This window comes from Festucalex cinctus, chromosome 18 (assembly GCF_051991245.1).
Source record: "Festucalex cinctus isolate MCC-2025b chromosome 18, RoL_Fcin_1.0, whole genome shotgun sequence".
Lineage (NCBI taxonomy): Eukaryota > Metazoa > Chordata > Actinopteri > Syngnathiformes > Syngnathidae > Festucalex > Festucalex cinctus.
The window spans coordinates 11,641,437-11,655,397 of record NC_135428.1 but is presented as its reverse complement, the minus strand read 5'-3'; the positions used below and the strand labels follow the sequence as shown (position 1 = coordinate 11,655,397).

The following is a 13,961-nucleotide window of genomic DNA, read 5'->3' as shown; positions in this document are numbered from 1 at the left end:
CACCTGTAGCAGTATCAAGGGAAGGTTCATTTTTGAGAGTCTATGCTGATTGGCTCAGAGAAGTCACATGATCTACCAGTCAGTTTGCGTTTGAAATCCAGTGGGAAAATCCACCCAAAAGTAGTGGCAAGGCGTCATCAAGTCCAAGTTGGGAGCCGCGGCGGGAAAGGCACAAGACGTCCGACAACTTGCAGGCGGACTCAGACTCAGAATTCAGTCTTTTGCTAGTTTAAAAAAAAAAAAAAAAGACGGTCAAAACGGTTGAGACACACGCACACAAATAATCCAGTTCAAAGTCCACAGCAGCTCTCATGTCCCAATCCACCCATTTCTTCTGGAATGAAAAAAACAAAAACAAAACTTGTACTTGAAAAAGTTTAGAGGCTCAAAATGCACTTTGAGTGCGTCCTCGCATGATGGGCGTGCGTGTGTGGTCTTTTATACACATGTGGCTTGGCCCCGCCTCCCATTCCATCTCCATGACTACACAGGCATCTTCATGAAAACAACAAACGACATCTGCGGGGTTACAAACCCCGCGCCTTTTGGTTCGGATGGAGGAAAAAGTGAGATGGCCAACAAGAACAGAAAGAAGATGGGGGGGGGGGGGGGGGAATTACACAATATCTATAACTTGCACTTAGTTGTATAAGTAGTACTAATTGTAGAACATGTATGAATTGTAATATTTGTACTAATCTAGCAGTTGCACTTGTGGAAGTCATATTGCTGTAGCTTCTGCAGTATTCAAGTCGAGTTCTGGACTTCCACAAACTGGAAAAGAGCAACAAAGCAGAACAAGAAGATTCCTGAGTGAAGCGTCATGCAGCAAAAATGACTGGCAACACACCCTGGTCTTCTTCATCTTCATCGGCCGGAGAGCACGCCAGGTCAACGTGATCGGTGCTACTATCTTGGGTGTTCTTACCAAGTGAGCCCATGAAATGTTGACAGGCAATGCATGGGTGTGTCTAGCGCATTTTTGGGGCCCCCCTCAAGTAAATCCAAGATCATTGAAAACATGCTAAGATTTTATTGAATGTATGTCCATTTTATCAACAAGGTAGACAAGTGTTAACTAAAAACACATAGTACTTGGTTGAAATGTCATATTTCACTAACAAAAACCAATTCCACACCCCGTTGGCCCGAAAACTGGTTGTATCCAGCCAATCTTAATCCGGACAACATCTGGAATTGCCTGGATGATTCCACCTCGAAGAATTCCCTTCAACAACAAGAGACAAAATGTAAATAAGGGAAGAGTCAGTCAAGCATTTCACAAAGGTCTAGCGCCTCCCAAAGGTGAAAATCATATTGCACCTTTTGCTTCATTCGGAATCCTTCACTGGTTCCCGATTGGCCGGTCGCTGTGACGGACGGGCCCAAAGCCAGACGGGAAAGATGGAGGCAAGTGTGTGTGTGTAAACATCTGGAAATGCTCAAAAGCACACATGATAGTGTGCACGAGGACGCACACGTGTCATCTTCCCAGCATGCATCATGGTCAAAGTGACTCACTGACCACACTAACGAAAGAAGACGTCCCCACATGGTAACACAACAATAACAACAATAGGAAAGTGGCCCACAACAGCGGCCATGTTGGATCCATTCTGAAAAATTTGTACTTCTTAGGTTGTGACATTAAATGAAACTTTGATTTGATTTTTCCAATTGAATTTGGAAAATTATTTTGCTTATCTTAAAATTTGATTTTTATTTTTTAGTTTTGCTTGGATTTGGAGGTGATGCTTATTATGGTTTACTAGACTTAAAATGGAGGCTTATTGATTACAATTAAAATGGAAACAAATGGTTGACATTTAGACACACATTACTGATCTTGATAAACATTTTTAGTGATATTTGGACCTTGAACAGATGCTCATTATTGATATCATCCATTTTGTTTATCTTATCTAATCTATATCTTATCAGTTGTGATTGATTTCCAACAAGGATGCTGGAGAAGATTGATTTCAAATCATTTATTGTGCACCCCGTTTGCATCCTCCGTCACTTGAAACCGCTCCAGAAAATTCTGGTACTTTTGTCTGTGAGCCGAGGCGGCCGGGACAAAATGTCCGCCGGGATGCGTGAGCACGTGCGGGTCTCTGAAGATGGGAAGGAGATCCCGGCTCATGTCGGCGGGAATCACGCCGTCCTCCAGGCCGATCACGTGCATGGACGCCATCTGGAGCGGCGTCGAGTAGAAGCTGAGGAAAGCGTCACAAAGTTTACGCCGTACGTCCCGGGAACTAAAGTTTTTTTGCGAAACTGACCTGAGGTGCTGTGTGCAGGCGCTGCGGAAGCCGGCCACTAGGATGGCGAAGCGGAAGGCGAAGTCCGGCTCGGCGTTGGACTCCTGCAGTGCGCACAGCATGGCCACCAAAGCGGCGCCTTGGCTGAAGCCCAGGACGCCGTCGAAGGGGCCGTCACGCCGCACCGCTTCGCGCACTGCCGCCACGCTCTCGTCCAGGCCCGCGCTCTCCACGCACTGCTGCTGCGCGCTGAAAGTCCGGGCGCCGGGGTCTGAGAACCACCAGCCTCTGGCGTCCCGGTCCCCGCCGGCGGCGCTTCCGACTCCCTCTTGGCCTGCACCCCAACAACAATAACAACCACATTAGTAATGGATGTACTGTAAATTTCTGGAAACAATCGTGTTAGTTGCATCAATAGTTGACTCTAGGGTTGAAAACAAATATTGCCTCGTCACTAAATGAGAACTTTTTTAAGTGGATAAAGTTTTAAACGCTTAATTTAACAATCAATTGAAATTTCGTTTAAAACTAAAACCGCAAATCACATTCACGTTTCCGTTCAGTGAATTCAATAATGATTTATTGGTCGTGGTTGGGAAACAGTGGGCCTATCCCGCCATCTAGTGGCCACTCAACAAACTGCGCTTCTTTCACGTTCGACACTCCCATTTGCTTCATACTTACTGACGTTATATCAGCATAATTGAAGCAATTCCGTAAGCAGGCCTGGTCAATATTTGATGACCACAAACTGGAGTGGGCGAAAGACAGGAAGCAGAACTTATGTTTAGCTTGAGCTCACCTTCCCCTTGGACGAGCAAGTGCGGCGCGTCCACGTACACGAAGTGGACTTTGTTCTTGAGGAGCTTCCTCAGGTCGCCGGTCTTCTCGCGGAACGAAGCGCCGTTCTGCCGGTAACCGTGAACACACAACACCCGCACAGGTCCCATGGACGGACGTAGGAGCCCAATTGGGCTAGCGAGTTAGCTCACTTAGCTGTTAACTTCTCCTTCGTCTTCATTGACCTCAGCTGAGCATGTCAAGCGCGTTACTGCCCTCTACTGGCCAAGTGATGAATACAGCTATCTAGCTGGCTGCCATGCAAGTGCCTGAACTTTTTGTGTTGTGGCACAAATAACAATTCAAACTTTGTTATCAATGTTCTGTTGTTGTTGGGGATTTTTTAAATTACAAATGTAGCTATCTGAAGACAAAATGTTGTCTAAATCATTGGATGCATAACCATAAAATCCAAATAATGGGGCTATTGTAGCCTACCTTCAAATATTGAAGGTTGAAGTGCGCACAAGTAGTGTTCAAGTGACTATGATAACGTAAAAACAAAATGCTTGCAATGTCACACCTTATTATTCATTAAATATGACAATTTGAAATTTTAGTACACATTTTAGCATCTACCATGAAAGTTGAAATGCTTAATTTAGTTTTATGGGCCACATAAAATGATGTGGCGGGCCAGATCAAGCACAGCAATGAAACCAAATTTACGTCCTTACAGCATTTGTGGGACTTCGAACTCTCATTATTTCATAAACATATATATTTTGTATTTATTAGGTTTTTTTTTTAAAGGCACTTTCTGCCAGTTTCACTCTGGAAAAGGCACTTTTTAAATACAGGATTTAAACAATCAAACTACTTCTCAACTTACATATCAGGGCTTGTCTTCATTTCTGCCTGTATTTTGCCATTTTGTGTTTGTTTTGTAAACAGCGGGACGTTTCTGTGAGAAGTCAGCGTTTACACCCCTCCAGCCAATCGCAGAGCGGGGGGTGGGGTGTCGCAAACGCGGCCGGGCGAACGTGTCGGCTGCGTGACGTCACTCCCGCGGCAATTTGAAAGCACGCACAGTGTTGTGGAGGCAAGAATTTGGACTGTATAGGTCTGATTCAATTCAATTCTCTTTTCGCCCTCGGGGTGTCGGTCAGAACACAAGGAATGATGAAGCGAAGATGTGGACTTGCAGCTTTATTCCAGGGCTAGAAACGTCATAAGCAGGCAGTTTACAATAGGTGCACAGTGGTAGGTACAGGCGTACAGGGATACAGGCAGGGGCCACTAGGGTACAGGTGCCAGGCTAACTAGGGATGCTTGGAGTCCTTCTGTGGCTCTGTGTGTGCATGGTATTATCTATGTGGTTGCGAACAAAGTGTGAATGTATCTGTAGAGCTGGAGTGAGAGGATGTGAATGGGTGTGTGTGTGTGTGGTTCTGTAATAGACAGAAATGATACAGTGTATGAGTTTACCGCATTACTTATTAGCACACAGTGGTTGTCTAAATAATAATAGTTAGGCTGCAACATTATTAATTTACCACATAAACAGACACTAGCTTAACTTGCACATGAATGACTATAGACACACTAGGAAGGTGCACAACATACTAAACATGAACTGATTACTTAAAAGTACGATGTACCTAACTAAGTAACATTACTAAACAGTGATTCTGGCCAACGACGGCCGTGGACGTCACGTAATGGCGGCGCCCACCGCGAGCGCAATGCCCCGACTGACGGCAAACATGACGTGCCAAAGTGACAAACGTACAAAAAAGCAACCAATACTTTCGTGCACTTCTCTACCAGTGTCTAACATACAGGTGAGAACACGTTTATGCAGGTAAACAGTGTTTAAGGCACGTTGCTACGGAGCGGGCTTTTAACGAGCTGCTCAACGAGCTGTCAATCAAATCCGCGTTCGAAGCTTAAGGCACACAACGGCCAAAACGGCGCGGAATATAAGCACAAATACAGTAACTAAACCCTGTTCAGTGTACTCACTGGTGGTCAAAGACGCACACGATCATCACAGCTCTGAATCACTTCTGTCATGGCGACATCCGACTAAACACTAACTGCTGCAACTGCAGGTAGCGGACGTGACCCAGGATGCAATGCGCGCGTCAATATGGGTAAATATGACGTCACTCTACTCTTAGCATAGAAATAGACAAGCACAACAATAATAACTATTTACGTCTAGAACCTTTCTAACACACAGATTTTTTATTTTTTACTCACTCATTCACACATGTAAACTTCTGTGAGTGAGTGAGTGAAAAAAAAAATCAAACGTTCCAACGCCCGTGCTGCAGCACTCTATGCGACCGCACGAGGGCGCGGGTCGCTTCCCTCAGCTGAGGACACGGGGGTTGTTGTTTTTTTTTTTTCTTCTTCTTCTTCTTTTCTCCCCATTCCGACTCTGTTGCGTTAAAGTTGCTGGCGGTACCGAACCCGTCCAACATGTTCTGGAAGCCTGTTGGGCACGCTTAAGGGCGGATCGCGCAAGCTACGGTGCCCTGGGGACGGCACCCCTGGCCAGGTTCTTGGCGTCTTGGCGACACCAACTCAGCACCGTGACCAAGCGCTCCTCTCCAAAAGTGAGCAAAGTGTGTGCGGACTACAGGACAAAGTTGGACCCGTCATGCTGACTTTTGGACCTCATGTCCAGGCGCAACTTTTACTCGTCTGTTTTTGCTGGATTTGACGCACTTTTAATATTCGCAACGTCGGTCGTTGTGGGTTTTGACGCTCGGAACAGCCGTCGGATCGGAACCGGAGACAGGTCGTCGACTTTTGTTTTGTTTGTTGGGGGGGCGGGGGGCGATGCGGTAGGCAGAGGGCCGCGTTGCCGTTCGGACCGGCGCTCAACCGGCGGCTCGAAGTGAGCAAGTAGCGAACCGAGGCCTGCTGGTCAGGCTTCTAGCGAGCTCGAGTCGAGCATTTGATCGCTTGGGAGGCTTCGCGGATCGGCTGTGAGCGCCGCCCCTCGGCGGGCGCGATGGAGCGGATGGAAGTGGACCAGTGCGCAGGCGCAGCTGGCGGGGCTGTACGCAGGTCCATCAGCGCCCCCACGATTACGAGTGTCAGGTTAGTGGTACTGCAGACCGTAACCAACGCCATAAATTATAAAATAAAATTGAACCAAGCAATTATGACAACCTAAATCAATTTTTTTCTTCTTCTTAGGACATTTTAAAAAAAAAAGAAAAAAAAAAGAAGCAAATATAGTATTCACTCCCCTGCCCCCCCCATGTTACCATCTAACATTAACGCCAACATTAGCTTCCAGCATCAGTTTCCAATGTTATCTCTAGCAATACTGCTATGGGGGAGCAACATTAGCTTGCTGTTATTGTTGTGTTCTCTCTACCAGAGAGGGGATGGCCGTAAGCAGTCCAGTCTTCTCGCTGCGACACCGACGCGTTTCCGTCAACTGCAGCTGTCCGTCACAGGTCAGTCCCGTGTGGACACGTGTGTTTCCACCACACAGTTGGGTTGGCACAATAACTGGAGATCATTAGCCAGAAGGACTTTTTTTTTTTTTTTTTTTTTCTCACTCATTTTTTTCTGTTTGTTGTTAATCGTAGTTGAAGGTGCCTCCTAGCTTATGTGCATTGTTGATTTAGTGCCTAATATGGGATTTTTTTTTTTTTTGTTTAAAAAAAAAAAAGTGCATTTTTCATCCCTGCAGTCAACTTGATGTGCATGCGTATGTGCAGGAGGATAACATGGAGGCGTCGCTCCAGGGGAACACGCCACACAGACTCAGGTGGCGAGGCGCCTCACTGGCTCCCCCCACTTTCCGGCCACTCACACTCACACTTCCTGTTTGCGTTCCAGAGTTTCCTGTCAGCTTCCGGCTCCGCTCAGCAGCCAGTGGCAACAACACCCGCCGGCCCAGGTGCTTCTTCACACGCACCTGTGCCTTTACGGTTGTGTATTTGTTCATCATGTTTGTATTTTGTGTCCTCCTTAATGCTTTGGCTGGCAGGAAAGCGGTGTGACGCCAAACTTCTCACCAAGTCCCACCAGGAGGTTGGAGTGCAACCACTCACTCACTTCCTTTATTCCTCTTGAGTGTTGTAACTCATGCCCTCTCTTTGTTGTTTTTGAACTTTTCAATGCAGAGCCGTGGTCGAGGCCAACATCAGATGGCCCGCTTTAACGCCGCTCAAGCGAAAAGGTTTCTATCTCTTCAATTTTTTTTTTGACAGACAGTACTACCTTGATTTACGAGTGCCCCAAGTTGTCGCTTGGTTGTTTTTGGGTTAAAAGCCAAATACGAGTTTTGTAAGTCAAGGTTCGACTGCGTTAATGTCAATGTGAGTTGATCTTTCCTCTCTTGATGTCGTCTCTCAGGAGGGGCGGAGTCAGACGGTCCTCCCAAGAAGCTTTTTGTGATTGGCGTGTTAGACCCCTCCCACCACAGTCAATATGCGCTCAGGTGATGACCAATCACAGAACTCACTTTGTGTCCTTTATCTCCAGTACTGCAGGCAACAATGTAAGCGAATGTAAGATGCTATTGCTAGCTGTAATGCTAGAAGTAACGCTGGAAGCATTAGCACTAACGCTAGAGGTAACATTGCAAGTTAACATTGAATGCTAGTGTTATAACCTCAATTTTGGCACGATTTGCTAGTATCAACGTCACGGACATTGGGTAGACGAATTGAGATGATTTTGAAGTTATTTTTATAGCAACTGAAATAGTTTTACTCCTTGCTTCCTTTTGTCTCCGCCCATAGCGCCTCAGCTGCAGACTCCACCCCCAGCAGAGGAGGGGGTCCTCCATTGTCTCCGCCCACTTTCACGCCATTCACCGCCCACCCGCCACATTAACCCCACCGCCCGCCACTCAAGCCCCACCTCTACTTGTATTGCTGGCGTCCCGTGATGATGTCACACGCGGGGCCGGACCAGAAAAGTGGGTGGGCGGAGCCAACCTGGAAGTGCCTTAGGACTCAGTCGCCATCATGAGTGGGATTGGAAATTCTGTGGATTTTTTTTGAAAGTTGGAAACTTCATTCCCATGGAAGATTTCTCAAATGGAATTTTCCAAAACTCATCACAGAAATTTACATTTGAGCAACGTCAACGGATGCTGCGAACTTCAATGGACACTTCCCATCTCTGTATCACCACCTGCACTTTGCTTTTTTTTCTTCCTTCCAATGTACAGAAACTAGTGCAGCACAATTGCACATATAGCCAGAATCATTAACTTTGAGATACAAGCATGAAATTTGGCACATACATTCTTCAACCTCTTCAAAAAGAATGCACGTCATGCTAAATTCCAAGATGACTGCCCAAAAATGTTTGTTTTTTTTCCTTAATAAGAACTACATTAATTTTAAGACCCAATAAATGTATTAAAGTTGAGTATCAAGTTGGGCATTGCGGATATTTTGGTACCAAATATGTCTGTTACCGCTCTTGAGATACAGCATACAGATATTTGTAAAGACCCGGAACAGCAAGAAATTTTTAAAATTGTTAAAATGAATATGGTTATAGATATGTACGACAAATTCTAAAATCAAGAAGGAGTCCAAGATGGCTGCCATTTCAGCTTGAAGCGCTGCACACATCGAGACCAGATGAGTCATTGTGAACTCCTGCAGATACATACTGTATATTTGGTACCAAATTAGCCACAATATCCAACTTTATATTCAACTTTGAATTTTGTGTGGCTTGTGTTATTTTTGAAAAAAAAGTGGGGTTTGAACAGTATATCACAATGTGATCGATTCTGATATTATCTGCTGCACTAAACAGTTCTGAAACGTTTGCGGTCGAGGAATCTTTTCATGAGAATTTGTTTCAATAATTCAACAAAACCTTGTATACACCAAAATGTTCCCACCAAAAAGTCAGAATGTTATAGCAAATTGATAATGTTTTAGAGAAAAAAAAAGAAGTTAATGAGAGAATAGTTATATTTTTTTCCCCAGAAAAATTATTTACATGAACAAAGATGTACAGTATTTTGCTGGGATTAAAATAAGTCATTTATTGATGAAGTATTTTTTTTATCTAGTTAGCCAAAAGTTTACAATGTAACACACAAATTTTAAATGTATGAGTTTATTCTTATTGGGTTTTTTTTCAATTCTAGAAAGGACAACTTTATTCTTCAAAGGCAAACATTATTTTCCTGTAATATTTCTACTTCAGTTATGTCAGATTTAGGTTACGAATGATGCAACAATCATGTCAGAGCTTTTTTGTTTTCCAATGCCACACCATTGTTTTACTGAAATTGAGTTTGTGGAGGAAAAGTCAATGATCAAAGTTCGTTGACCTCATCGATGCGTTTTCACGTCCGTTTGCAGCCTTTTTTTTTCTTTTTTTTTTTTTCCCCTCTGCCTTCGAGCGTGTTCAAGCCAAAGACGACGAAAGCGACTTCCCCTTCCCGCATTTCCCTCGTCGGGCCTCCGGGTGACATTCAAGCAACGTTTGGCGTTTGCATAGACGTTGCGAATGACAAGTTTGTGTAAATAAAAAGTGACTTGATGATGCGAATGCACAAGAAGGAGAAAAAAAAAACAAAATTGTCAATGTGAGAACTGAAATATTTTTATGTAAGTTTATGAAAATAAAACAAGGTCTGATTCCAACTTTGAGTTGGCATAAAGCACTTTTATCGGAACGTAACATTCTGCATTGCAGAAATGATTGTTGTGCTGATGTCAAAACTCTATTCTGAAAATGGAAAGTTACTACAAACAATTCCTAAAGCAAATATTTGAAGCGAGCGAGCTACTTGCAAGTCAAGGTCTGCGAAAAAGCTGCAGATGGCGCCGGTCAGCGGGAGAGCAGCGGAAGGTCTCCCGGGTTGATAATGAGGCTGGAGTCCAGGTTGAGATTTTCTGTGGACAGGCAAAAATAACGTTGAGCCACAGTCGAGTCCGTTTGGTTTCAAGAAAAAAAACAAGCTAAGTTCAGCAACGCATTTTTTGCTACAAATTTTGTGTTCCCCGTAGCACTTCAATCAGTTCAGAAAGGCAACACTTTACAATACAGTAGGATTATCATTAATTATTATTATACTCCAGTCATTTTTAAAGTTCTAATTTAATCATATATCCATAAATATACCATTACTTTATCCTTACTTTTGACAAATAAAACCTGATTTTTGGTGAAGACGGCGCAAAGTCCGAAGCTGACCTTGGTCGAAGTTGAGCTTCTTGCCGAGTCCGTCCATGTCCACCAGGTCGCTGTTGACGTCCGAGTCGTTGAGCGCGCTCAGCGTCACGTCTGCCGGCAAGCAAGCCAGACTCAGTGAGGGACTTTTTCAACCTCCGCCGAGTACCGCGACCGCCAAAAGGCGCAATTTTCACGCAAATGAAACCATTTGGACACACGTTACGGATTTTGTTGACAGTTCCACAAATTGGAAATTTGTTGCTGTGATTTCAATGTTTTGTCCTGACGTGAAAGTAGCATTTTTGGGGGCGTACCTGCTGTCTTCTGCTTCTTGATAGGAGGGGCCAGGGAGGAAGCACTCTGCATTCCCGTCGCCACGACGACCTGCGGGGAGGATGCAGGCGCGACGGCGGCGGGCAAAGCAGGAGGGGCGGCGGGGGTGGGGGGCTTCTTGGCGGTCTTCTTGGGAGAGTCGACGGCGAGTGGTACCCGGCTGTCCTCGTACAACTTCCTCTTGACCGTGCTTTTGATCTGAGCGCTGTCACGGGACAAAAAAAAAGTCAGCGGCATTTTGCTCAAACATTGAATCACAATCAATTTATGATAAGAGAGGTGCATAGAGATAAGCAATTAGCAGCCTTGAGAAAACGGGAATTGAAAAAAACAGCAAACATTTCTTTTACATACACAGTGCGATCTTTAATCACGCTGCTGATGTTGTTGAGGTCATCGCCGAATCGCCGCACGGCCAAGCGTAGCATCTCGATCTCCGTCTCCGTCCATTTGGCCCTGAACACAGCCAGCGGTTAGCCACCTTAGCTTAGCCATTAGCAATGTTTGCGGATGGGCTCACCCAGCGGGGCTGCTGTCGGATACCGGGTGCAGCTGCATAGTCAGCTCGCCCAGTTTGCTGAAGGCGGCACCCGCCGCAGAGAAGATCTCGCCCACCTGCACAAATCACATGTGAACAATCACACAAATGCAACATTTTGAAAATATTGTGAGGTGAAAAGCAAAATTTTGTTAACAAATATGATGCAATGTATGTAGGGCTATGAGATCTGAAGTAATAGAGGCCAGAGTTCAAAGTAAAGATGGTGAAGGTGCTCTTAGCTGTTATGCCGCACACACACACAAATATTTTAAAATAGAAATGCTTTTAAATCTAGGTTAAAAACGTTATACTTTTTCACATAACTTAAAGGCATTCTAAACATTTTTATACAATTTTCTCCTTTTAATTAATGTAATAAACTATTCTTTCTTGTGTAGTATTATTAATGTATTTCAAAGTTGTCAATGGATGTTTTAATAGTAATTTTTGATAAGCGATTCCGTCAATGGATGCTCATTTACCTTAGCAGAAGCAGACGTCATCTCGACAAAAGTAAGCAACTTCTTTTCGCAGACTTTTCTTCAATGCAAACGAAAACACGAGCTAACGCAGGTCACCACTAGCTAACTAGCTTACGTTAGCCGGGGTGGCGTTGGCTGGCTGTCTGCCGCTTATTAGCGGGTTTCCATGGAGTTTAGAAGCGCGTTACATTCCCGAAACAACAACGACACGCCGACCAAAGGTTGAATTCAACTTAGCGGTGTCAAAAGTACCCAAGTATTCTAGCACCAAGTTTGCAGATCCGATACGAACACAAAGCGAAGCGGCATTCAGGGGTGAAAAGCATACGCACTAAATGCTATTGGCTGGTTTTCACCGGAAAAGGCGGGCTGTCCTGAGCCGCCGTTTCTCATTGGTCGTTTTGTTCCCAATGCCCGTGAATAATGGCAAGCGATTTTCCAACAATCAACACCGTGGAGCGGTCAATCAATCACATGATCATGTCATGTCAGGATTCGGAAAAACAAATTACGGTAAACTGTTTAGGAGCTGACATTATGTCATGAACATTGAATATGTATGTAATAATTGTGTTGTGTTTACAGTGCGCTGGAGCCATGTCCACCTTTATTTATAAAAAGCACCAAGTTTGCAGAATTTGGTTCCAAAACATTTGTAATTTTTATTTCCACACAAAACACGACTTTTATTCTGACATCCATACTTTGTGTCACACGTTTCTATTTGCGGAAAGGAACGTTGACAGGTCACAACAGAGGAATGACATGAACACAAAACGTTTCAACGTGAAATAAATTATGGGGCTTCCTCCGACTGATGGGCAGCTGCAGCAGGGGCAGCCATCTTATGTCACCATGTACTCCTGCCGCTTGTTGAGTCGAACCTGGCATAGCGACACGGCGCCCACCGCCACGTAGACGCCGGCCGCGATGAAGCAGTTGATGCCCACTTGGCTGTACAGACTGTAGATGTTCTGAGGAGGGTGTTGACTGCGGGAAGAGAGTTGCAAGAGGTCACTTCCTGTTGGAAGGGGAAAAGCCTTCCTACACATTGACCCTTTCTAAATTCCATAGTCATAGTCATATTTCTTTCTAAAATGCAAATACATGTGTCTCGCAGAATAGCAAGAGCAGCAAGCTGAAAGAAGAAGAATGACATCACTGACTCATTGCGGATATCTTCCTCAGTAAACGGGACGTCCTCAATGAGCACGGCCGACTTGGCGCTGAAGAAGATTCCCAGCATCGCCTGCCACAACAAAGGGCCATAAATGAACACATTGCAATTTCAAAAATGTATCTATACTAGTTCTATAGCATTTCTTTAGCCATGTAAACAATTTTAACACATATTGCTTTGTAATTATTAAGATGCTCAATTCATATTAATTTAAAATCTGCATCTGCAAAATGTTCCAGTCATGTCATAATTAAAACGCTGTATTTGCTTTATAATTGTGCAATTAAACCAAATTAGTTAAGAAATTTGACCTCCAATCTAATTAACATAAAGTGCCATCTACGTCGTAGATAAATGAAAATACTATTCTACAATGTTTTCATCTACCTACCTCATAATAGTAAAACAAAAAGCTCAACGCACGATTCACCGATAGATTTGACACATCCTGTTTTGAAAAGTCACGTGAAAGAATCACGTGATCACGGAACAGCATATTCGGCCACGGTAGCCTTTTTTTTTTTTTTTTTTTTTTATAATTTTCATGTCACCTTCACGCGTCGATTTCACGAGGAACACAACAAATTTTGCAATTACTTCATCTGATTTGTTGTTTAGGTTCCGTCTACACCCTGGTCACCGGAGTCTGGTGTCAAACGTCGGTACAGCGTTTCTGTCGCCACTGTGCGCTCTCGAAACACCTGCGACCATTGTCCCAGTCACTTTTATCACCACAAATAAAAATCGTAAGAAGAGTTTTCTTACCAACATGATGACGCCCCAGATGCTGATAACGATGCCGCACGCGGCCATCTTAGGACCGCAGAAGAGCAACGACGGCATCCTTCGCTCTCAAAGTCACAAACTACAACGACGGGTGTTGCGTTTTTGTAGCCCCTCGACAAAAAACCAAAATGGCTAAGAAAGGAAGGACAACGGCCGGGTGTCGTGGGCTTCGTTCGTGTTTTCCTTGTGGTGTCAGCTGACCTCCGCGAGCAAGGGCTTAACGGTTTCTTCTGTTTGTGGCGCATTACCGCCACCTATTGGTAGGAGGTCTGAATCAAGAAATGGCCTCGCCACCTTGCAAAATTTTGACAACCTATTAATCTCTTATACAGACGTTAAACTTGAAATTGTCCAAATCCTCGGAATTTCGTGTCACTCTAAAGTAAAATACATTTTTGTAAATGACACAA

General features: G+C 44.4%; 4 protein-coding genes across 5 annotated transcripts; 1 reads left to right on the top strand and 3 right to left on the bottom strand.

Moving 5' to 3' along the window:
• Positions 1 to 1,976: 1,976 nt before the first annotated feature.
• ovca2 (OVCA2 serine hydrolase domain containing) lies at positions 1,977 to 5,348 on the bottom strand. The gene is made up of 4 exons (XM_077504820.1): positions 5,070 to 5,348; positions 3,067 to 4,495; positions 2,286 to 2,598; positions 1,977 to 2,219 (listed from the first exon to the last, which is right to left on the bottom strand). The coding sequence occupies exons 2-4, from the start codon at positions 3,212 to 3,214 to the stop codon at positions 1,988 to 1,990; spliced, it is 693 nt and encodes a 230-aa protein (XP_077360946.1). The 5' UTR covers positions 3,215 to 4,495; positions 5,070 to 5,348; the 3' UTR covers positions 1,977 to 1,987.
• Positions 4,824 to 9,697, top strand: LOC144006130 (uncharacterized). Its single transcript, XM_077504823.1, has 8 exons — positions 4,824 to 6,158; positions 6,445 to 6,523; positions 6,791 to 6,840; positions 6,912 to 6,972; positions 7,063 to 7,106; positions 7,199 to 7,254; positions 7,431 to 7,515; positions 7,820 to 9,697. Exons 1-8 carry the CDS (start codon positions 6,070 to 6,072, stop codon positions 7,911 to 7,913), a joined length of 558 nt encoding a protein of 185 aa, XP_077360949.1. The 5' UTR covers positions 4,824 to 6,069; the 3' UTR covers positions 7,914 to 9,697.
• Positions 9,632 to 11,931, bottom strand: LOC144006128 (BPTF-associated chromatin complex component 1-like). Of its 2 annotated transcripts, none has more exons than XM_077504821.1 (6): positions 11,586 to 11,931; positions 11,083 to 11,177; positions 10,917 to 11,018; positions 10,544 to 10,767; positions 10,251 to 10,340; positions 9,632 to 9,949 (listed from the first exon to the last, which is right to left on the bottom strand). In XM_077504821.1, exons 1-6 carry the CDS (start codon positions 11,604 to 11,606, stop codon positions 9,885 to 9,887), a joined length of 597 nt encoding a protein of 198 aa, XP_077360947.1. In that variant the 5' UTR covers positions 11,607 to 11,931; the 3' UTR covers positions 9,632 to 9,884. The 2 variants fall into 2 exon arrangements, with proteins under 2 accessions (XP_077360947.1, XP_077360948.1); XM_077504822.1 differs by having other exon boundaries at positions 11,701 to 11,931.
• Positions 11,932 to 12,222: 291 nt separating this feature from the next.
• LOC144006243 (ribonuclease kappa-B-like) lies at positions 12,223 to 13,794 on the bottom strand. The gene is made up of 3 exons (XM_077504990.1): positions 13,531 to 13,794; positions 12,752 to 12,834; positions 12,223 to 12,575 (listed from the first exon to the last, which is right to left on the bottom strand). Exons 1-3 carry the CDS (start codon positions 13,606 to 13,608, stop codon positions 12,431 to 12,433), a joined length of 306 nt encoding a protein of 101 aa, XP_077361116.1. The 5' UTR covers positions 13,609 to 13,794; the 3' UTR covers positions 12,223 to 12,430.
• Between the last annotated feature and the right edge of the window lie 167 nt (positions 13,795 to 13,961).

Excerpts from the sequence above, each read along its gene's own strand:
- LOC144006128 (XM_077504821.1), bottom strand. The coding sequence starts at position 11,606 with ATGACGTCTGCTTCTGCTAAG. Across the intron at positions 11,178-11,585 it reads TGACGTCTGCTTCTGCTAAG|GTGGGCGAGATCTTCTCTGC; the intron begins GTAAATGAGCAT and ends TGATTTGTGCAG. Across the intron at positions 10,341-10,543 it reads CAAGAAGCAGAAGACAGCAG|ACGTGACGCTGAGCGCGCTC; the intron begins GTACGCCCCCAA and ends GCTTGCCGGCAG.
- LOC144006130 (XM_077504823.1), top strand. The coding sequence starts at position 6,070 with ATGGAGCGGATGGAAGTGGACCAGTGCGCAGGCGCAGCTGGCGGGGCT. Across the intron at positions 6,159-6,444 it reads CCCACGATTACGAGTGTCAG|AGAGGGGATGGCCGTAAGCA; the intron begins GTTAGTGGTACT and ends TCTCTCTACCAG. Across the intron at positions 6,973-7,062 it reads AACAACACCCGCCGGCCCAG|GAAAGCGGTGTGACGCCAAA; the intron begins GTGCTTCTTCAC and ends TTTGGCTGGCAG.
- LOC144006243 (XM_077504990.1), bottom strand. The coding sequence starts at position 13,608 with ATGCCGTCGTTGCTCTTCTGCGGTCCTAAGATGGCCGCGTGCGGCATC. Across the intron at positions 12,835-13,530 it reads TCTGGGGCGTCATCATGTTG|GCGATGCTGGGAATCTTCTT; the intron begins GTAAGAAAACTC and ends TTGTTGTGGCAG. Across the intron at positions 12,576-12,751 it reads GAGGAAGATATCCGCAATGA|TCAACACCCTCCTCAGAACA; the intron begins GTCAGTGATGTC and ends CTCTTCCCGCAG.
- ovca2 (XM_077504820.1), bottom strand. The coding sequence starts at position 3,214 with ATGGGACCTGTGCGGGTGTTGTGTGTTCACGGTTACCGGCAGAACGGC. Across the intron at positions 2,599-3,066 it reads CTTGCTCGTCCAAGGGGAAG|GCCAAGAGGGAGTCGGAAGC; the intron begins GTGAGCTCAAGC and ends GTTGGGGTGCAG. Across the intron at positions 2,220-2,285 it reads GCCTGCACACAGCACCTCAG|CTTCTACTCGACGCCGCTCC; the intron begins GTCAGTTTCGCA and ends CGCTTTCCTCAG.